The sequence below is a fragment of the Salmo trutta genome, chromosome 9 (genome assembly GCF_901001165.1).
Source record: "Salmo trutta chromosome 9, fSalTru1.1, whole genome shotgun sequence".
NCBI classification, from domain to species: Eukaryota; Metazoa; Chordata; class Actinopteri; order Salmoniformes; family Salmonidae; genus Salmo; species Salmo trutta.
In genome coordinates, this window is record NC_042965.1 from 22,807,522 (window position 1) to 22,831,298 (window position 23,777).

The 23,777-nt window shown below is 42.9% G+C and overlaps 1 protein-coding gene across 5 annotated transcripts in view; it reads left to right on the plus strand.

The window, feature by feature from the left end:
- Positions 1-22,413, plus strand: part of LOC115200206 (WSC domain-containing protein 2) — a 97,532-nt gene extending 75,119 nt beyond the window's left edge. For all 5 annotated transcript variants that reach the window (XM_029763066.1, XM_029763065.1, XM_029763064.1 and 2 more), the window contains 6 exons: positions 4,740-4,924; positions 7,871-7,992; positions 9,450-9,624; positions 17,680-17,844; positions 17,988-18,188; positions 21,549-22,413. In XM_029763066.1, the coding sequence (XP_029618926.1) occupies positions 4,740-4,924; positions 7,871-7,992; positions 9,450-9,624; positions 17,680-17,844; positions 17,988-18,188; positions 21,549-21,907 (1,207 nt within the window). In that variant the 3' untranslated portion in view covers positions 21,908-22,413. The remainder of the gene's footprint in view (positions 1-4,739; positions 4,925-7,870; positions 7,993-9,449; positions 9,625-17,679; positions 17,845-17,987; positions 18,189-21,548) is intronic.
- Positions 22,414-23,777: the final 1,364 nt, after the last annotated feature.

Consider the following 23,777-nt stretch of genomic DNA (forward strand, 5'->3'; position numbering starts at 1 on the left):
TCTGACCGTTTGAGCAGACACATGCACATTTGTGACCTGCTGGAGGTCATTTTGCAGGGCTCTGGCAGTGCTTCTCCTGCTCCTCCTTGCACAAAGGCGAAGGTAGCGGTCCTGCTGCTGGGTTGTTGCCCTCCTACGGCCTCCTCCACGTCTCCTGATGTACTGGCCTGTCTCCTGGTAGCGCCTCCATGCTCTGGACACTACGCTGACAGACACAGCAAACCTTCTTGCCACAGCTCGCATTGATGTGCCATCCTGGATGAGCTGCACTACCTGAGCCACTTGTGTGGGTTGTAGACTCCGTCTCATGCTACCACTAGAGTGAAAGCACCACCAGCATTCAAAAGTGACCAAAACATCAGCCAGGAAGCATAGGAACTGAGAAGTGGTCTGTGGTCCCCACCTGCAGAACCACTCCTTTATTGGGGGTGTCTTGCTAATTGCCTATAATTTCCACCTGTTGTCTATTCCATTTGCACAACAGCATGTGAAATTTATTGTCAATCAGTGTTGCTTCCTAAGTGGACTGTTTGATTTCACAGAAGTGTGATTGACTTGGAGTTACATTGTGTTGTTTAAGTGTTCCCTTTATTTTTTTGAGCAGTGTGTGTATATATCTAATTGCATGTAAAACCAACCTGATATTTTGATGTTCAAATGTGGGTGGGGTTAAATGTGGAATGCCTGGTCAAGTGCACAGCCAACACGTCCTGTCCTTTCAAAGTAGGTGGTCACCCTTCTAACGCCGTTCTATACATCTATCTATGACTGAATTAATGGTTGCTCAACCAGTGCCAAGATAAGGGCAGATTTCTCAATTTCTGCTTACAATTGTGTGTATTGACTTATCAATGAACTGTTACTGTAAATGGTTAGCTGACTGATATATCCTAGCTAACCATGGGTAATGTTATTAAATGATGCGATACAGCCCAAACAACAGTGTGTATATATAGCTAGACTAGAGATTTGCCCTAGCTTATAGTTTGTTAGTGAGTGGTTGCAGATCTAACTAGCTGGAATGAAGCAAGGGTGTGAATAGTAGCCATGTAAATGTATCCTTTCACTGTTTACAATAGGTCCTCAGCTAGCCAGACCTGTCTGATCGGGTGCCATGGGTGTGTCCAGCATACACCTGTGCAAATCTGTGTGTATCAAAGGAATTAAACATCCAACCAATGCCTCAAGTGTAGTGCTGTAGGTCCACCACACACCTGGAGGTTGTGGGGTCCTGTCCAGACACAACCCCTAGACACTTGTAGAAATATGAGAGAATTGGACAGGTTTAAGCAATATGGCCAAAATTGCACCAACCTATCAGAGGTTAAGGTGGACCTCTCACCATGTCACCACCTATCAATTCCTCTGGGCAGTAGCCTAGGGGTTGTTTCTGGACAGGCAGTGGATATTATGTTAGCTCAATAATTCATTCAGTCTGGCACTGTCCCCAAAAAATAATAGCTGTCAAATACTTGCTTCCTCTGTCCTCAATTGCATTTCCTTGATTCATTGCATCCGCTCTCCTCATCCTTCTCAAAACCCATTTGGATAAGAAGGTCAGAGGTCCCTCCCTTCTCGCCTTCTTATCCAATGGGTTTTGAGAAGTGAGGAATGAAGGAAATGATATTGAGATTCTCCCCTTGTTCCCTCCATTCCTGAACTCTCTCAAAGCACATTTGGGGGAGAGGAGTGAAGGTTCCTCTCCTCAGGCTCCAATGCACTTTTAAGGAGAGGCAAGGAGGACAGAGAAAGCAAGAATGGGATGTCTAGTTTACACGCAAACACACACTGCTTGAAGAGTTTACTGATTTTATGTTTTGGCATTCAGGTCCAAAAAGTCACTTTCTGGCCACTTCATGAGCTGACATGTATGGGAAAATGTTGTTTAAATCAAGAGATGGTGTTGAATTCGAATGGATGTACCCTTCTATTAGGCTGGAATTCCCCCTAATGCAGGCAGTAGACCCCATTGGCCTTGACATGGGGGGGGCTTGCATCAAAGGTTAGGCCAGAGTAGTCAGCCCCAGTACTGTCCCACTGATTACTTTTCCCTCCGGGTGTCATGAATCCTCACTGTTGAGGTGTTCCAGGTGCATGACGAGCCGTGGTGTCTATTACATTTTGGTTGCAATAAACGTTAGAATCACTTGCTAGAGCCCTGCAAGACCTGATTGACACCTGGAAGGCAAACTGAGGAAAACAGCCCATCTCTGAGCAGTGTACAATGCCTTCAGGAAGTATCCACACCCCTTCAGGAAGTATCCACACCCCTTGACTTTTTCCACATTTTGTTGTGTTACAGCCTGAATTATTTATGGATTAAATTATGATTTTGTGTCACTGGCCTACACACAATACCTCATGATGTCAAAGTGGAATTATCTTTTTAGAAATGTTTAATTAAAAATGGAATGCTGAAATGTCTTTAGTCAATAAGTATTGAACCCCTTTGCTATGGCAAGCCAAAATAAGTTCAGCAGTAAGAATTTGCTTAACATTTTTTTTTACATTTTAGTCATTTAGTAGACGTTCTTATCCAGAGCGACTTACAGTAGTGAGTGCATACATTTTCGTACTGGTCCCACTTGGGAATCGAACCCACAACCCTGGTGTTGCCTGCGCCATGCTCTACCAACTGATAATAAGCTGGATTGACTCACTCTTTGTGCAATAATAGTATTTAGCATTATTTTTTATATCTACCTCATCTCTGTACCCCACACATACAATTATCTGTAAGGTCCCTCAGTCGAGCAATGAATTTCAACCACATATTCAACCAAAAAGATCAGGGACGTTTTACAATGCCTCGCGAAGAAGGGCACCTATTGGTAGATGGGTAAAAAAACAGACATTGAATTTCCGTTTGAGCATGGTGAAGTTATTAATTACACTTTGTATGGTGTCTCAATACACCCAGTCACTACAAAGATACAGGCGTCCTTCCTAACTCAGAGGAAGGAAGCCGCTCGGGGATTTCACCATGAGGCCAATGGTGACTTTAAAACAGTTACAGAGTTTAATGACTGTGATAGGAGAAAACTGAGGATGGATCAACAACATTGTAGTTACTCAACAATACTAACGTAAATTATACAGTGAAAAGAAGGAAGCCTGTACAGAATAAAAATATTTGAAAATATGCATCATGTTTGCAATAAGCCACTAAAGTAAAACTGCAAAAAATGTGGCAAAGAAATGAACTTTATGTCCTGAATACAAAGCATTATGTTTGGAGCAAATCCAACACAACACATCACTGAGTACCACTCTTCATATTTACAAGCATGGTGTTGACTGTGTCATGTTCTGTATTTAATTTTCAATAAATTAGCTAACATTTCTAAAAACATGCTTTCTCTTTGTCATTATGGGGTATTGTGTGTATATTTCATCCAATATATTTCATCCATTTTGAATTCAGGCTGTAACACAACAAAATGTGGAATAAGTCAAGGGGTATGAGTATTTCTGAAGGCACTGTACAGACATCAATGAAGCAGAGAAGTGCACCATTGTGACTAGCTAGCTAGGGCTTTCCTTGATTGGCAGTCTGTGTGATTTCTTCAAGGTAAAGGATGTGTTGTGCTGGCAATCTATTGGCACTATAAAGGCCTCTCAGAAGTCAAGTGTGCATCCCTCATGTGCCACTGTCAGGTTACTGTTCCCCAGGGAGTGTACAGGCCTTGTGTGTTTGATGGATAGAGCCTTCCAGTATACTGTACTGTGCATGGACTCATAATCAGCATCACCCTAAAAAAAGCTCTGGTGTCTTGGTGCAGTATTAATGCATGCACTCTCTCTCTGATACTGACCTTGTCCACCCAGAGAGCTCTCTTCATCTTGGAGAGGGTGAGTGAGGTTACTGCTGGTTTCCCAACTGACTGTCTATGAGTCATTCAACCCTATTAGTGGACTGACTCTGTGGAGAGAGCTGCTGAGAGAGAGGGTTGTGGGCGTCTTGCAGTTGCATGAATAATCGAGTGCTAAAATACAAAACCACTTCCATCTGGTCAGACATTGTAGAGACAAGATGTTGGCAGGTTGTCAGGCAGTCAGGGCCAGGTATAGACTTTTGGAGGCTTGAAGCAAAATTTGGTTGGGGGGCCCCCACACCTCACTGCAAAATATTTTAGTGTCCCCTCTTTTGACAGTAGAGAGAAACATACATTTCCTGCAAATTCTATACATTTTGCCATGGGGCGGAGAGAGAACTTCTATTTTATAACAAATTTCATGCAATTCTATTCATTTTGCAATGGGATGGAGAGATATTTTATGCAGTTTTAAAGCTAGTTTCCTGCAATTCTACACATTTTGTAATAATTTATGCCATGTTAAGATGATATCGGTGTGAAAATGACTAACAAAATCACGTGACTTGCATGCCCAGTCGATATCTGACTTGGCTAATTGCGTGACTATCATTGACTGACATAAAAAGAGAAAACAGCTGATGCACAACCAAATTTAGAAATTTCAACTGGTGTATTCTTATATACTTACTCTCAATAGTAAGTTCCAAAATAAATCTCTCTCTCTGTATATATATATTATATATAAGCTTTTGTCGCTTATGCCTGGAACCAGCCCTGTGGGCAGTAACCACCACCCCCACCCCCCACTAGAAGCCCTAAGAGTCTCGCTGCATTAATTGCAACCAATGCTGAACATTTTTGTGCAAGCCTCTTTTATTAATGATGATATTAACATTACCCCCTCTATTTCCTTTTCACTAGGGGCTACCTGTATTCAGGCCTAGAGTTTGGGGCGGAGTGCTACTGTGGCCACAAGATCCAGGCCCCCAATGCATCCGAGAGTGAATGCAACATGGAGTGTAAGGGCGAGAAGGGCAACCTGTGTGGAGGGGCCAACCGCCTGTCAATCTACAGACTGGAGCTGAGCCAGGGGTCAGCGCGCCGCTGTGAGTCTCAACCACCCATCACCACAATGCACGCTGTTGTTTGTTTATCCATGTAACCCTCTGAGGGGAAATGGATATGTCGTGAGCTGCGTTGGGACGGGGCGTTGAGTGTGAAGGGATGTTCAGAGGCCACAGGGGAGGGTGCTCCTCCTCCCTCTCCACCCCTTCTTTGTCTCCCAAGATCATAGCCACCAGTGTGCAATCTTTGGCAGTATATCTATTGCTCAGGGAAGAGGCTCCAAGCTTGTTTATATTCAGAGTTACAATAACAACATTGTGATTGTTGTTATTTCTCTTTTTACCTGTCTGCTAAAGCAGATTGCAGATTGCTGAGCAATTCTCTTTTTCAATGTGTGTATGCATGCTCTGACACCTCCGATGCTGATTTCAGTACCTGCTGAATATTTCAAAATAGTAAATGAAAAGGAGGATGTTTTGCCCTCTGCTGTCCTCTGCACTGCAAACTGTTACCATCAGATTGCCTGGGAAACAGTGCAGCCTCCCATTTTCCCCTCTGATCAACAGCAGAACGTATGTAGAATGCTAAAGAACCGGAGAGACATGAGTAAAAACTCCCACCTCTTTCCTTTCCACTTATCATGTTCCTTTCCCGAATCTCTATTTACAAAGAAATGACGAGGGGAAAAACTCCCTTTAACATGCATTGCTGGCTCAAAACCTAATACAGACGTGACTATTGTCGTGTCTATAAAATACACCTCTGTGTTACGGAAGCAGAAACATAATGTGAGGTCTCCCCACACATTAAACCCAAGCAAACATACTTGCACTTCATGCAGCTAAATATTTGCATGTACATGTCAGAAAGGTGCTCTGGTTCTCATGGCCTTGGGCTAATATATATACCTAACAAAAATATAAACACAGCATGCAACAACTTCAAAGTTTTGACTGAGTTGCAGTTCATATAAGGAAATCAATTTCCTTAGGCCCTAATATATGGATTTCACATGACTGGGAATACAGATATGCGTCTGTTGGTCACAGATACCTTAAAAAAAAAGCTTGGGGCGTGGATCAGAAAACCAGTCAGTATCTGGTGTGACCACCATTCGCCTCATGCATTCCAACACATCTCCTTTGCACGGAGTTGATCAGACTGTGCAAAGTTGCTGGATATTTTACTAGGCAAGTCAGTTAAGAACAAATTCTTATTCACAATGACGGCCTAGGAACAATGGGTTCAGGGGCAGAAACAACAGGTTAGGAACAGCCTTGTTCAGGGGCAGAACAACAGGTTTTTACATTGTCAGCTCAGGGATTCAATCTAGCAACCTTTTGGTTACTGGCCCAATGCTCTAACTACTAGGCTACCTGCCATGGTTACATGTGGTATGAGCTTGTGAGGCTGGTTGGAGGTTCTGACAAATTCTCTAAAATTAAGTAATTCCCGGCAACAGCTCTGGTGGACATTTCTGCAGTCAGCATGCCAATTGCACATTTCCTCAACAGTTGAGACATCTGTGGCATTGTGTCGTGTGACAAAACTGCACATTTTGGAGTGGTCTTTTATTGTCCCTAGCACAAGGTGCAACTGTGTAATGATCATGCTGTTTAATCAGATTCTTGATTTGCCACACCTGTCAGGTGGATGGATTATCTTGGCAAGGAGAAATGCTCACTAACAGAGATGTAAACAAATTTGTGAACAAAATGTAAGAGAAATAAACATTGTGTAGCATATGGAACATTTCTGGGATCTTTTATTTCAGCTCAGGAAACATGGGACCAACACCTTACATGTTGCGTTTATATATTTTTCCTGTATACTGTAGTTCCGTGACAGACTAGCACAGGAAGCTCCAATGAAGCATTTCATTACCAAAGAAGGAAATGGTTTCTTATGTGAGTGATGGCAGGAGGAGATAGAGGAAGACCTAAAGAAGGTGGGAGGAGGGAGTGAGAAACTGAGAGATGGGGGAGAGAGGGAGAAAGAGAGAGAGAGAGAGAGAGAGAGAGAGACAGAGAAAGAGATTGAAAGCATAAGACAAAAGACAAGAAGTGAGAGAATGTAAGAAAAAGAGTGGGTGCTGGGTTGTCTCTCCTCCCCTGTGTGCAGCTGTGAGAGTTCTGGAGGCAGGATTCACATCTAAAATACATTTAGACCCTCACACACTATGACTAACTCCTCCAGGTCTCCAACACACGGACCACCTGCCATGGAAAATATATTGGCTGTAGTGCCCTGCTGTCTGTACATACCAATGAGTGTTCTCGCCTCTCTTGGTGCATAACCTACACAGACTGCTCACTTCCCTGTTTTTTGCTGTTCTACAGTATGGCTGGGCCTGTTTTTTGCTGTTCTACAGTATGGCTGGGCCTGTTTTTTGCTGTTCTACAGTATGGCTGGGCCTGTGTGCACTGTGGTTGCCCATAGGGACAGTCTGGGGAGGAAGGTTGTTGAGACAGCCAGTGCAGGAGAGCCAGGCAGTCCCTGGTGTGATGGTAACCGCTCAGGGCAGGCACGCTGCTGTGTCAGGGCAAGCACGCTGCTGTGTCAGGGCAGGCACGCTGCTGGGTCAGGGCAGGCATGCTGCTGGGTCAGGGCAGGCACGCTGCTGGGTCAGGGCAGGCACGCTGCTGGGTCAGGGCAGGCACGCTGCTGGGTCAGGGCAGGCCGCTGCTGGGTCAGGGCAGGCCGCTGCTGGGTCAGGGCAGGCACGCTGCTGTGTGAGGGCAGGCCGCTGCTGGGTCAGGGCAGGCCGCTGCTGGGTCAGGGCAGGCACGCTGCTGTGTGAGGGCAGGCCGCTGCTGGGTCAGGGCCTCATGCTCTGTGTTAGGTTCCTAGCAAGGCCAAGGGAGGGGGTCGATGGATACTATAGGGGTCAAACTGAAAGCTTTGTTCAGTCAGAACACACATCAAAATGGGTTACTGATAAATACTAATCTAGTATGTTGTGTTTGTTGTGTTTCTCCTTGGTTCAGATGGGAGTGCCATCTTTAAGGGGTGCTTCCACAGACCTGACAACGTCACCCTGGCCCTGCCCGTTAGCGCTGTCATCCAGAACATGTCAGTGGAGAAGTGTGTGGACTTTTGCACAGAGAAGGTGAGGGAAATGTACATGTTGGGATGTCAGATTTTGATGTCTGTTTGCTTGTTTGCTGAGAAAGAGAGAGAGATTAGCTGTGTTCGAATACCCATACTAACATACTGTATACTACATACTTAATGAGTATATACTACATAGTATATAGTATTAGTTAATTTTATTATACTGTAAACAAACATTATCCTTTCAGATGAGCTACTAGGGATGCGTTTCAAACTCATAAGGCACACCCTCCTCCACTTACCCTCCAGTCCCCATGGCCATCTTTGTCCGTTGGTCCAAATGATAAGCCAAGCAAGGGAAGTTGGCAACGTAAGCCCCTCAGCCCTCGTTTTTGATTGAGTTTGCGAGTGTACAATTATGTTCACTACGGGCCTGAAACGCCCCATAATTCAATTCGCGATGATTGTACATCCGCTAAGAAAAGTCAGCCAAAACTTAAAACCAACATTAATATGGAGTCAACACACAAGTGTAAGTAAAAACGAATGCAAATAAGTTAGAAATTGTGCTAATGTCCATGACGACTCAAACATGTCACATAAAAGTAATTATGTTTTTGTTAAGTTAGCTTTTGGAAACGTTAACTTGCGCATATAACTTTCCTTGACTTATACATTGTAATTTTCGATTTACCTGATATAGTAGGATGGCAAACATTCGATGTCTGCGAATGCATTGTCTATGAAATGCAATCATAATTGACTGTAGCGCAATAAGGCACACACACAACAGTTCCATGATGACTGAATACACAACCGTGTTGATATTCTGTCTCTCACTGTTCAAATAAACCTACCGTTAAAATTATAGACTGATCATTTCTTTGTCAGTGGGCAAACGTACAAAATCAGCAGGGGATCAAATACTTTTTCTGTCACTGTAAAATACTGGCAGGTTTGATTTATTAGTAGCCAACTCACATTAAGTAGCTAGTTAACATACCAGTACACACTGCTGTAACGATATTCTATGTGGTTCATAAGGATAGCGTAGCTAACAAATTGTCAGCCAACATAACTTGTAAAGTAACTTATTTGAAAAGTCATTACTTTATTACATTGCTTAACATTAACAATTTGTATCCGCTCTCGTCGGACTTCGGCTGCATATTTTCCGCCATTTTCTTCAAATCTGAAAATGTATGAAGCCACTCCCATTTCCTGAAGAATTGCATTATGGACCCTAAAAGCACGGAAATAGTGTCCACTGTATGTATACTTCGTATTTTGGCAAATTTAGTATGTCATCCGGGAACTTTTGGCATACTAACTATATCCATACTATGATCAATAAGCATACTATATACACAATTTACATCACAAATAGTATAGTATGGTTAGTGCGGTTAGTATTAGTATTCGAACACGGCTATAGTGTTGTGTGCATGTGTATCATATGCATATATCTTTCTCCCTCTGACGTCCCTCTCCTCCCTCCTTCCTGCCCTCAAGGAGCTGTCCCTAGCGGTCCTGGCTGGAGACAGGTGTCTCTGTGGGTTCCCCACCCCCCACTTCTCCCTCCATGAGATGGAGGATGAGGAAATGTGCCTGCACCGCTGCCATGGCGAAGAGTTTGAGAGCTGTGGGAATGACAAGTACTTTGTGGTGTACCAGACACAGGTCCAAGGTAAACAAGTCACTATGTGCCACTGACCTCATCATTCTCTAAGCCCTCTCTAGTTGTAATGACTGGATCCAACTATATCAATTACCATTACCAATGTCATTCATATAAAAGGATGGATTTCCATAGATTTGTATTGATGCTCTTTGAGTAGAAGATATTGGCAGAGTGCTGAAAGTGGTACAGGAGTGGCAGTATTTCTGATCATGGGCCGGTGTTGGGAGGGTGTTCTTGTGAAACAGCTAGCTCACTTATTTCACACCATCACCCCCCCTGCACCCGGCTGTTTTATCACACTTCTGCAGATGGCTGCTCAGATAGGCTGTGAGCAATGCAGCCTTAGTGCTGTAGCAACTCTAATTACATTCAGAAGCGGAAATAGAGGCTCAAATAAACCGTGTACAACAACATACTGGTCTGGACCAGTCATATTATAAGGATACCATTAAAAACAACAGTCAATGCAACTCAAAAAAGGAAGTCTACTGTGTAGTTGTTTAAAAAGCTATATATTTTATACTATTCACTGGCCATGTTTTGTGTGACCTTTATTTTCTGCTCCAGTATGAGGAAGGCCTGTGCATTCCCAGCTGTCTCAGCACACATTACTGATGTACTGTAGCATCTCTTGCTTCTGTAGCCCTTTACACACGTACCCGTTAACGGGTTGAAAATGGCAGGTTTAGGCTCTGTTAAGCACCTAAATTGGGCCCAGTGGCTGTAAGTAACATGCTATTAATAACATCAGAGCTCAGGCTCTGCGCTTCACAGTGCTGTATGGGTTTTTACATTTATTTTTTTACATTTTAGTCATTTAGCAGATGCTTTTATCCAGACTGACGTACAGTTACAGACTTACAGTTAAGATAGCTAAGTGGGACAACCACATATCACAGTGAGTACAAAGTCAAAGCTAGTGGTGAGAAGAGGTGCTGTGGGATTATTTAAAATACTCTTTGAAGAGGTAGGGTTTCAGATGTTTTCGGGAAAATAGGCAGGGACTTTGCTGTCCTAGCTTCAGGGGAAAGATTGTCCTGGCAGCCCAATGGTGGAACTGAGAAGAGCTTGGACTAGGTTGAGCAGCAGCTGCCCTCCTGCAGAGGTGGGAGGGCCAAAACACCAGAGTTGGCAGAGCGGAGTGCTCAGGTTGGGGTGTAGGGTTTGAGCATAGCCTGAAGGTAGGGAAGGGCAGTACCTTTTGCTGCTCTGTAAGCAAGTACCATGGTCTTGTAGTGGACACGAGATTCAACTGGAAGCCAGTGGAATGTGCGATGGAGTGGGGTGACATGGGAGAACTTGGGAAGGTTGAACACCAGGCGGGCTGGAGGGTTCCGGATAAGTTGCAGGAGTTTGATGGCACCAGTGGGGAGCTCAGCCAACAGCGAGTTGCAGTAGACCAGACGGGATAAGGCAAGTGCCTGGATTAGGACCAGCGCCGGTTCCTGTGTGAGGTAGGGTCGTGTTGTCCAGGGTCACGTCAAGGTTCTTTTCACTCTGGGAGGGTGGCACTGTGGAGTTGCCAACTGTGATGGAGGAAAAGCAGCTCTGTCTTGTCGAGGTTGAGCTTGAGGTGGTGGGCCGACATCCAAGCTGAGATATCTGCCACGCATGTAGAGATGCATGTCGCAGCCTGGGTGTCAGAAGTGGGGAAGGAGAAAAGTAGTTGTGTCATCCACATAGCAATGCTAGGAGAGACAATGTGAGGATATGACAGAGCCAAGTGACTTGGTGTATAGAGAGAAGAGGAGAGGGCCTAGGACCGAGCCCTGGGGGACACCAGTCTTGAGAGTACGTGGAGCAGACACAGATCCTCTTCACGACACCTGGTAGGAGCGGCATGCCAGGTAGGATGCAATCCAAGAGTGTGTAGAGCCTGAGATGCCCAGCCCCGAGAAGGTGGAGAAGAGGATCTTATGGTTCACTATGTCGAAGGTAGCGGATAGATCTAGGAGGATGAGAACAGAGGATAGAGATTTAGCTTTGGCAGTGCGGAGAGCCTCCATGACACAGAGAAGAGCAGTCTCCCTCCATGACACCGAGAAGAGCAGTCTCGGTTGAGTGACCCGTCTTGAAGCCTGACTGGTAAGGGTCAATAAGATTGTTCTGAGAGAGATAGCTAGAGAGTTGGTCAAAGACGGCACACTCAAGTGTTTTGGAAAGAAAATAAAAAAGTGATACTGGTCTGTAGTTTTTTACATCAGAGGAGTCGAGTTTGACTGACAGCCGTTCTGAACTTAAGCACCTCATGCAACAAGAAGTTGCTAATTGGGCAACTTTTGCACGTTTTGTTGTCTGAGTGAGGGAAATGATGTAAATTAGGATGACTAGATGTATTTTGAAAGATAAGAAGTTCAGGATTATAATAAATACAGCTTTGATGTCATACAAGCAAGCCAAACAGATGTGCACTTCACATTTCCACATCATAAAACTCATGTCATATACAGTGTCAACATTTATGATCACTATCTTTGATGTACAGTTACAAGATGACATTGCTTCATACCCTGGGTTGATCTGAACACAATGAACCCATATTTGTCTATTGTGAAGAAAATTCATAGCGGAACACCCGCCTCACATGACCAATGTTCCCTCTAAATTGCGCGCGTGCGCACCTCCTGCAGGACTGCCGCGCAGACGAAATACTAAACTGTGCAGAGATGCAAGAGATTGAACTTCACTGAGTTCGCACTATATAGATCACGTTTTTCCTGTGATCTAGTCAACATTATATCAGCCCCTGTTCAATGCAACAAACCGTAACAAATCTAACTTTGCAAGCTTGAGTCTATCATTTTGTTGTTGGCAGAGCCAGAGCGCAATGGAGTAAAATTATATTGGCGGGGTAGCCCATGAGCAGTCTTTCAATCACCCGCAAGTGAATGCGCTTTTCAGATCAAGAGTGCAGAGCCGCACCTGTGAACATTGGGTGATATTCTTAACCCAGTTATAGATAAGTATAGGTCAGCAATGGGGAGTTACTGCTTCTTCCTACAAGAGCACAAAACGTGTAGACTACATTTCAAGCTGTCTTTGAAAAGCCAGTCAGGTAAAAAGCTTGTGTCTTAATTAAAGGGGCAGTGTTGTATTTTGAGACAGGCTTCAATATTGCCAATATGCAGAGGGATAGCCTACATTGTCTAATTATCTGTACAGTAGTAATAATTAATTGTAGTTTGTAAAGTGGTTTCTTGCACCATACAATGCAATTTACAGTCACCTACAGTATTTGGCCTATGGTGTTACAGACCAAGTAAAAAAATCATTAATTAATGTCAAGCCCTTCATAATGTAAAAACCTTTTAAAAAGTCTGATGCAATGTAAGCCTGCATTGAACACCACATATAGGCTACTGTAGGCTATGTCATAGAAATCAAAATCTATTTCCATGTGAACATGTTATTGGATTTGCTCCATTGGTTTTGTTGGTAGGGCTACATTATACCGAAATAGCCACAATAGCCTATTGGCTACTGTCTAAAACTGTAAGGGTACAGCCTCAGTGTTCACTGTAAACCCGGCCTGGAAGTTGCACAAAATTTGCACAACCAAAAATGCCCTCAGTGCCCGCCAAAATTAGAGAGAACATTGCTCATGACTCCTTTCTCCTAACACTGTAAGATCGTATTTTATAACTTAGTCATGTTGGCAAAAGAACAAGCTTTCAAATTATGCCCACCTGACCAAGATTGCATTTATAAGGGGCCATTTTTTTTTATTGCGCAAACAACAACATAATTATTAATTCATTGGTTTTCCCTCATGTAAGCCTACTGTTTGTTTGGTTGATTTCTGAATGTAATGTACAATTTAGACCTTTGCTTTTTACTGTGATTTTTAATGTTATTGCTTGCTTTTGCAGGTCCAATTGCTATTGATAGATATACAGGTTTGAGTTATTGATGGGTATAGGGACAATGACCAATGTAGCCAGTTGGTTGTGCCACTCAGGTGGTGGCGAAATTGGCAGTGCATCTAGTGTTATGCTTTCATCGTGTTGACTGGCTATGGTCCTAAATTGATGGTTACGGTTTGTGCTGTTTTAATGAGCACGTCTTGGCCTATCAGTCTTTGTGGTGCTTCTCTTCAACATAATGTAGCGTGATTTCTTGTGTGCAAAATGACAGTTGTTGTGTATATGGCTGCATTTCAGATATACAGTACCAGTTAAAAGTCTGGACACACCTACTCATTCAAGGGTTTTTCTTTATTTTTACTATTTTATAGATTGTAGAATAGTAGTGAAGACATGGAAACTATGAAATAACACATATGGAATCATGTAGTAACCAAAAAAGTGAGAAACAAATCTAATTATATTTTAGATTTTAGATTCTTCAAAGTAGCCACCCTTTGCCTTGATGACAGCTTTGCACACTCTTGGCACTCCCTCAACCAGCTTCACCTGGAATGCTTTTCCAACAGTCTTGAAGAAGTTCCCACATATGCTGAGCACTTGTTGGCTGCTTTTCCTTCACTCTGCGGTCCAACTCATCCCAAACCATCTCAATTGGCTTGAGGTCGGGTGATTGTGGAGGCCAGGTCATCTGATGCAGCACCTCATCACTCTCCTTCTTGGTCAAATATCCCTTACACAGCCTGGAGGTGTGTTGGGTCGTTGTCCTGTTGAAAAACAAATGATAGTCCCACTAAGCGCAAACCAGATGTTATGGCATATCTCTGCAGAATGTTGTGGTAGCCATGCAGGTTAAGTGTGCTTTGAATTCTAAATAAATTACTGACAGTGTCACCAGCAATGCACCTCCACACCATCATACCTCCTCCATGCTTCATGGTGGGAACCACACATGCGGAGATCATCTGTTCACCTACTCTGCGTCTCACAAAGACACAGCGGTTGGAACCAAAAATCTCAAAATTGGACTCATCAGACCAAAGGACAGATTTCCACTGGTCTAATGTCCATTGCTCGTGTTTCTTGGCCCAAGCAAGTCTCTTCTTTATATTGGTGTCCTTTAGTAGTGGATTCTTTGCAGCAATTAGACCATGAAGGCCTCCTCTGAACAGTTGATGTTGAGATGTGCCTGTTACTTGAACTCTGTGAAGCATTTATTTGAGCTGCAATCTGAGGTGCCGTTAACTTTAATGATTGTATCCTCTGCAGCAGAGGTAACTCTGGGTCTTCCTTTTCTCTGGCAGTCCTCATGAGAGCCAGTTTCATCATAGTGCTTGATGGTTTTTGCGACTTCACTTGAAGACACTTTCAAAGTTCTTGACATTTCCCGTATTGACTCACCTTCATGTCTTGGAGTAGTGATGGACTATCGTTTCTCTTTGCTTATTTGAGCTGTTCTTACCATAATATAGACTCGGTCTTTTACCAAATAGGGCTATCTTCTGTATACCACCCCTACCTTGTCACAACACAACTGATTGGCTCAAACACATTAAGAAGGAAAAAAATTCCTGTTAATTGAAATTGATTACAGGTGACTACCTCATGAAGCTGGTTGAGAGAAAGCCAAGAGTGCAAAGCTGTCATCAAGGCGAAGGGTGGCTACTTTGAAGAATCTGAAATATAAAATATATTGATTTGTTTAACACTTTTTTTCATTATGATTCCATATGTGTTATTTCATAGTTTTGATATCTTCACTATTATTCTACAATGTAGAAAATAGTAAAACCATGAAATGAGTAGGTGTCCAAACTTTTGACAGGTACTGTACAACAGGTGTAGACTTTACCATGAAATGCTTACTCAAGAGCCCTGTCCCAACAATGCAGAGTTAAAATGTAAGAAGGAAATAGTAACACAATAAAATAACTATATTGAGGCTATATACAAGGAGTACCGGTACCAAGTCAATGTGCTGGGGGTAAGAGGTAGTTGAGGTGAAAATGAGTCAATACTGTAAAAGTGATACTATGAAAACGACACAGCCTACTTTTTCACCCCTTCCGTGCTCTCTCGCTATAGTGTGTGAGTGTGTGAGTGTTGCTCTCGGAATGGGCATTTACTCTTATTCACAGCAGATTTAAATTGGCTTCTGTCTAGTAGGAGGGTTGTGTTCCAAACAAAACAACTAAAAGTGTGGTAAACGGCACAGCTGGGAGAGCTCAAAAATAACCTTATAGTTAAAGACTCTTCATTGCGTCATAAGAGTGCTTTGAAATGACTTAGGAACTGTGCACACTTTGTAGAGATGTGTGGCCATGTGGAGACACCAGTTTGTCCTCTCACTCAAACCTTTGACATTTTTTTTGTCTATTTGTTGTACATACGCCACATTTTCCCAGGAATATTCTTATCATGTTACTGAATGTATCCAGAGTATTCTCCGATTTAGTTATCAAAACAGGCAGCGAAAAGTATAGTAAATGTAAAATGCACATAAAATCAACAGGGTAATGTTTGGATTCAGTCTTGTGTCAGGTGAACTGTTGTGTTCTCAACTTTGATCTTATAACTTTCCCATTGTTGGGTTCTGAGAATTTGAAATATGCTTATTCATGTCACCGAGGGAGAGAGGGTAATGTATAACATTTACATTATATCAGGTATCCTATTGAAAGATTGAGTACTTAGGGTTAGAGGGTCTAGACCAGAAGTTAATGTTTATCTGTGGGAGGAAGGTATATAGTGTGTGTAATTAAGCTTGTAAGGTGCTGGGTGCAGGGAAGCGATCACATGTGGCAGGCATTGATAAGGGGAGAGAGCCATGGATTAGTGATGAAGGGGGTCGAGTTCAAGTCACGTTAAGGGAGAAAGAAAAGTTTATGGACGTATTACTTAGTTTCCTACCTAGCAGTAAAGATACAATGTTTGTTCAGATGTGTAGGAGGAGACTCAGCCTAGGATGAAGGGTTAAATATCAGTGCTTGTGTGAAAATGTTTTTGTCTGAATGCAGCTGTATTGACCCTCTGGGAAGAATTAACTTGGTTAAGCTATTATAGTGTCCGTTGAGTTTTTTACTCTGAGAATTAGAACCTAACACCATAATCTCCTAACTGTTCCCTTTCAATTGCTACCATGCAACATTTACATTTAGCCCTATCCATATAGGCCAATTCCCACCAGTGTAAAGGGTTAAACAGCCTCCAGAATTACAACATCATAATCAACTCAGAGCTCCACTCACACCAACGACATTACTCACAAAGCTTACACATCTACTGAGTCAGTCTCTAGGTCATGAGGGTCATTGTGTTGTATAGTGCAGGACATTTGAAGCAATGACTGGATTTCAATGGCGATATACATAACCTTTGCCCAGTTCTTTCTCTGTAGTAGAAGCACCTGTCTGCTCAAGGTCTAGGCACTTGTCATCTCCCATCTGGACTACTGCAACTCGCTGTTGGCTGGGCTCCCCGCTTATGCCATCAAACCCCTGCAACTTATCCAGAACGCTGCAGCCCGCCTGGTTTTCAAACTTCACAAGTTCTCCCATGTCAATCCGCTCCTCCGCACACTCCACTGGCTTCCAGTCGAAGCTCGCGTCCACTACAAGACCATGGTGCTTGCCTACGAAGCAGCAAGAGGAACTACCCTCCCTACCTTCAGGCTATGATCAAACCCTACACACCAACCCGAGCATTCCATTCTGCCACCTCTGGTCTATTTGCCCTCCCACCCCTTCAGGAAGGAAGGACAGCTCCTGCTCAGCTCAGCCCAAGCTCTTCTCTGTCCTGGCACACCAATGGTAGAACCAGCTTCCCCCTGAAGCAAGACAGCAGAGTCTCTGTTCATCTTCCAAAAGCACCCGAAACCCTACCTCCTCAAAGAACATCTTAAATAATCCCCCTTCTCAAAAATTTGAAATGTAGGATGTATGACCCTGAAATAGCTTTCTATGTTCACCAGTCATTCAGGGGCTTACAGAGGCCCTTTGAGATTCCTAGTGTCATGCTAAAGTACATAGGCACTTGGACATTCTCACTCACTCTCCAGCTAGTATTGTATTTAAAGTTTGTGTCTGGTTCATAATACATTTTTTTGGAAGGAACACAAATAATTCTGAGTATTTCATGTATTATCAAGTATTATTGTGTATCACATGTGTGACCTGTGTTCTTTCCTGTGTCCCCTCAGATAACCGTTGTATGGACCGGCACTTCTTGCCCACGCGTTCCAAGCAGCTGATGGCCCTGGCCAGCTTCCCCGGGGCTGGCAACACCTGGGCCCGCCACCTCATAGAGCTGGCCACTGGCTTCTACACAGGCAGCTACTACTTTGATGGCTCCCTCTACAACAAAGGTACTGTAGGCCTAACCTGGAGGTAACAGGTGACATGGGTACTGGATAGTTATACATTGGGAAGTCATACAGTCACTTAAACAGCCAAAATTACACTATTAAGCATGTTCACGTTTTGTCGTTGTTGTTTTTTCTTTTAAAAGGCTTCAAAGGTGAGCGAGACCATTGGCGGAGTGGTAGGAACGTCTGCATTAAAACACATGAGAGCGGCAAGAAGGAGATTGAAGCCTTTGACGCCAGCATCGTCATGATCCGCAACCCTTATAAAGCCCTCATGGCTGAGTTCAACCGCAAGTACGGCGGCCATATTGGATTTGCCTCACAGGCCCACTGGAGAGGGAAAGGTGAGACTTCAGCCAATGATACAGTGCCCTTATTGCTATGTAAGTATTGCTGTAATTACAGTGTAACAACTATTGGCATTTCTCTTTATATCACTTTATTTACACTGTACTTAGGGTTGGGGTTGAGCCAGAATGTGGACAAGAGGCTAGGGTTAGGGCTAAAGTTAATAGGGTTACTGCTGTAAGTACAGTGTAAGTACAGTGTGTATTTACAATACTGTTACACAGTAATTACATGAGTATAGTTGCACAGTAATAAGGGTAATGTAAAGTTTTACCCAATTGTCTGCATTATTGATGAGTCATGACTAGGTGAACTCAACAGATATGAACAGGGTTGGTATAATGTAGATGTGCCCTTCCTCCATTATGCTACTGTGTGCCATTGTTCAGTGGCTCTCTCCTTATCAATTAATGTGGTAAACCACAGAGGATTTCAATTTACAGTACCAGAATAAAGTTTGGACACGTCTACTCATTCAAGGGTTTTTCTTTATTTGTACTATTTTCTACATTTTAGAATAATAGTGAAGACATCAAGACTATGAAATAACACATATATTTTAGATTTTAGATTCTTCAAAGTAGCCACAATTTGCAAAGCTGTCATCAAGGCAAAGGGTGGCTACTTTGAAGAATCTCAAATATAAAATATGTTTTGATTTGTTTAACACTTTTTTGGTTACTACAAGATACCACATGTAAAAATAAAGAAAAACTCTTGAATGAGTAGGTGTGTCCAAGCTTTTGACTGGTAATGTATGAATGATAGAATGGGGTTTTGGACTTCGCAGGATCAGAGATCTGCCTTCTGCATTAACCCTTAGAGAGAACAGGAAATGATAAGTCAGATAAGACCTTACTCAGGACCTTGAGGAAGTGCCAGTATGTTGTCACTATGTCGTTTTGGGTTATGCTTTGTTTTGTGAGACCAGTACAGCAGATGTGCAATAGATGTGTGAGTGTACAGAACATTAAGGACACCTGCTCTTTCCATGACATAGGCTGACCAGGTGATTCCAGGTGAAAGCTATGATCCCTTATTGATGTCACTTGTTAAATCCATTTCAATCAGTGTAGATGAAGGGGAGGAGACAAATTATTTAACCTTTCAGTATACATGTTGAGAAATGAACATTGGTATATGTTGGTAAGATAAGAGTAAGGGATAAGATAATAGGCTTAAGATAAGAGCCTTTCAGAGGTAAGACTTCTCTTTGCATGTTTGCTCCAAAATACAAGTTTGAGTGATCCGTTTCTCTGCACTCTTTCTAGACTCTACAATCCCTTTTTCAATTTGAATTGTCTTCGGATAAAAAAAGAAAAACATAAACAGATTATCGTGTTATAAGAGTTTCTCAATTTTAGCTTCTCCGACAGGCAGATTTTTTTTTATGTTGTGTTGTCGCATTATCTATTTTTCCCTCGACACACTCGAGTGGGTTGGTAACCATGGCAACCGGCTCCTATCTGAAATCTCCAGTGAGATTTTCCTGGGAGAGAGATGAAGACTTGCAGACCCCAGCATTCGAAACCATCAGCAGATTCAGACTGCTGTCTGCCATGATTGTTTCTCTTTTATTTGTAGGTGTAGCGATGATGTAAGAGCGTTAGAGAGAGAAAAGGCTTTCTGATAGCTGCCAGTTGTGATCTGGAGGGAAGAAGAGTCACTGGCATGCTCCAAATGACACCATAATACCTATAAAGTTCAATACTTTAGACCAGAGCCCATAGGGGTATTGCACTAAATAGGGAATAGGGTGCAGTTTGGGATGGAATATCTGAGTCAACAGGATATTGTGTAAGAACGTTAGAGTTACTGTTGCCTTTCAACGCACTGTAGCCTCATACAATTACCTTGGGGGCATAACTTATTTTGGCCAGAGTTTGAATGTTACACATGCATAAGTATCAGTAGGCTATGTGTCATATTCGGAAGTGGTCTCTGAATGATTATGTGGATGATTGAATTTGTCAAAAACATTATCCGACAATCTCTAAACCAACAATTGTCCCTTGGCTACATAATTCAGTTATTCACTCAGCTCCTTTCACTTTACTGTATTAGCTTTTTGGCCCCCTGGGCCCCAACTACTTTCACATTTTCATATTGTCCTTAGAGGCTAACATTCTGTACTTCCTGATTTCCAGAGGAGCTCAACAACCTTGGTCCATGGCCAGAAATGAACTGCACATTCTGACTTCTAACTGAATCCCAACTAGCTGACAAGCAAACAAACGTCTATCCATTCACATACTACATTCAAATGGTTGAATTTTACTTTCCTGCTCTGATTAGGACAGTCTACTGTAGTTATTTAACCAAACCTTCCTGGGCTTGGCATAGAAAACATGAGGTTTGTTCAAGGGGGATTCAATAGCTGTGGTGTTTTGGGCCTCCAGATTTTGTGTTGCTATCTGAGAAGAGAACTGTGGCAGACAGTTTCTCTGTTTCACTTTAACATGCAATGTCCTTCTGTAGTTCACTGTGGCAGTGTAGCTTCCACTCCCATATCATCGGAATCCCCAAACCTGCACTGCTAACTCAGCAGGGATTACACTTTAACAAGCATCCCTCTCCTCCTAGTAAAGATACAGTACATGCTAATGCAGCCCTGGCTTTGCCTGCCAATTCCTTTATGAACTGTAGATTATAAATGATTGGAAAGTTTCTCCAGTAAAGTATTCCAAAATGGTATGGTGAAGTGAACTGTCTTAACAGCCAATTGAACAACAGTGTAGACTGTGGGGTGCTGGTACACAACAGGAGATCTCTGTCCTAGCTGTTACCTGCTCAACAGTATGCTCTCCCATGCAGCTCTCCATTGACCCTGGTGGTAATTCCTGAGCCTCCCAGACTGCAGCAGGTCTGTCTGTCTGCTAAAAGGACTAAAACTTGCTTTGTTCCATGTCATTAATTGAATCCCCTTAAGGAAGCCCGTGTCTCAGAGAAGGCATTATGTGCTGTGATTACACTAGTTGAATTGCACCAGACCTCTCAAATGAAATAACATCAGTGTTTGAAGATTATTCTGCAGGGAAAGGGGATGGGGGAAGGGGGTGGGTACCTTTCTTCCCAGCTTAATTTCCTGATGAAAAAAAAGGATGTGCCTGCTAGAAGAGAGGCCTCCTCTGTTGAATTCACTACCCAGGAATCCCTGGGGATGTTTAGAGCTGCAGAAATGACCTGCTTCTCTCAAATTGTATTCTTTACTGCTGTTCATTCAGCCAATAGTGGGCCATTTATGGGTGTTTTTTTCAAATGTTTTATTAGAATCATTTACACTTTGATGTATCCGGGGCTCAATTGTGTACCCTTAAAAAAATATTAATAAATCTGCTTCCTGTGTTATTTTGCAGAGTGGCCTGAGTTTGTGAAGAACTATGCTCCTTGGTGGGCATCCCACACACTGGACTGGCTGCGTTATGGGAGGAACGTCCACGTGGTCCACTTTGAAGAGCTGAAGAGGGAGCTGTTCTCCAAGCTCAAGGACATGGTCCTGTTTCTGGGCCTGGAGGTGGCCGAGGACCGCCTGCTCTGTGTAGAGGGACAGAAGGATGGCAACTTCAAGCGCTCTGGCCTGCGTAAGCTAGAGTATGACCCGTACACACCCGAGATGCGTGCTAGCATTGACGAACTGGTCATGACTGTAGACGCTGCCCTTAAGAAGAGGAACATGGCCGGGGTGCCCAAGGAGTACCGACCAACTTCGAGATGATATGATATCCTTTCCCTCTCTCTCTCTCTTTCTTACTCTGTTCTTATATCCCTTCCCTTCGCACATACTGGGATTAATGGCATCCATGTCCAAAAAGTCACAGGAACTGAAAATCTATGTGTAGGAAATACATTTGTATTTAAAGTACTTCCCTATTCCCCTCCACCTCTTTATTTGTCTCCTTATTTCTCACATCCCTTTTTCTTTATTAGTTTAACTGGCTGATTTTTGACAACAACATCATAATGTATACTACTTTAGAAATGACATTTAGCTACTCGGCTGATGAACATGGATTTATTGGGGAACTCAAATAAGGACCAATGAGAATCACTTCCCCCTCTATACACATGTATGTGTTGTGCACTATGACTTAACATTAAGGTACAGTAGCTGTGTTGGAAGCACATCCAAGTACATAATGGTTGGATTACTGTCAGCTGACCACAAGGAGCAAATTCCTGTTAATCTGAAAGTGATGATTAAAAAGAACTGTAAGAAGTCTATTTGTATGCATAATGTATGTTATTGAATAGGATCTGCTGCTATCACAGATTAGAATAACAAATACTCTTTTATGAAATGGTTTAAAAATGGTCACAAAACCTTTTAATGGTCTGTCATTTTCAACTAAATGTTTTGTTTTGTTAGAGATGAAATATACTATATGTATACTTCCGTTTGCTGAATGCTGTATATTTGAAAGCTACTGGACTTAAAATGAGGATGTGGTCCAAACTAGTGCCTTAGACGGCTGCGACACTCAGGATCTGATCCGTGACTTGGTTGGAGAAAGCAACCAACCAAGCTTGCGAAAGCAACCATGGCATAGATTGAATCAGATATAGAGTTAACTGGCGATAGCAGACACCCAAATAGAGGATGATTTGGCAAATCAGAGGTGGAACTGCATTGGAGCCTTCAAATCGGTGAGCAGCTGCTCTTGCGATCATTGTCATGAAGCAACTCAAGTTAGAAGTTCAGAACGAGAAAGTGTAGGCTAAATAAGAAATAATTACATTCAAATGTAAAACTCTTTAAATTAAATAATGAGGGTTTCTATCATCCTAATGGAGGTGTAGATTACATCTCACATTCCAGTGTTCTAATTTTTGAACAATGCTGCATGGGGTTTCTGATAATGCGACTCATTGCGATCCAATGGCAATGTCTGTGTTAGGTAAAATGCCAGGAGCCACTTGTGGCTGTGCTGGCTGAGTGGATTTGACAGCTCTAACCGCTATCGGATATTGGCTAAAGCGGATCTGATTGAATAGAGCCAAGTCCACCTAGAAGAGGCAATGAATGGGACTGAACACTCGTCTCTCCATCCATCCATCCCTGCAGACACACCATGAGGACAGGTCTCCCCACTCTTCTCCTCATTCTTCAGCAGTATTCCTATGAGGAGAGCCTGAGGTGATACAGCACTATCATACAGCATCTCTAGTTTTCTGGAGCAGTGGCCTCACATAAAACTGTGCTGTATCAGTCCTACTGATGTATTATGTCTGTACAGAAGTCCTTTTGGTTACTGACAACAGCTCTGGAACACTGAATAATTAACCCTCCATAGTTTGTTTTGACCAACAGGCTCAATGGAACATTCCTGCCTCTTGTCAAGACAGCCCTTTCAATAACTAGCCTCGATTCTACTGATCAACTCATTGACTGCTTGTTCATCCGTCTCGACAGAGGTGGTCAGCTAACCACACTGTGCACATGAATTTATTGTGGATTCATTGAATGTAATTTTCTGTAAACAGCTCTATTTCGAATCTACCACTTCTGCTAAATGACTCTGCAGAACCAGTAGTTTTTTCTCATAATGGTGGTTTGAAGTAAAATTATAATGCAGTGCCTTTCCTGT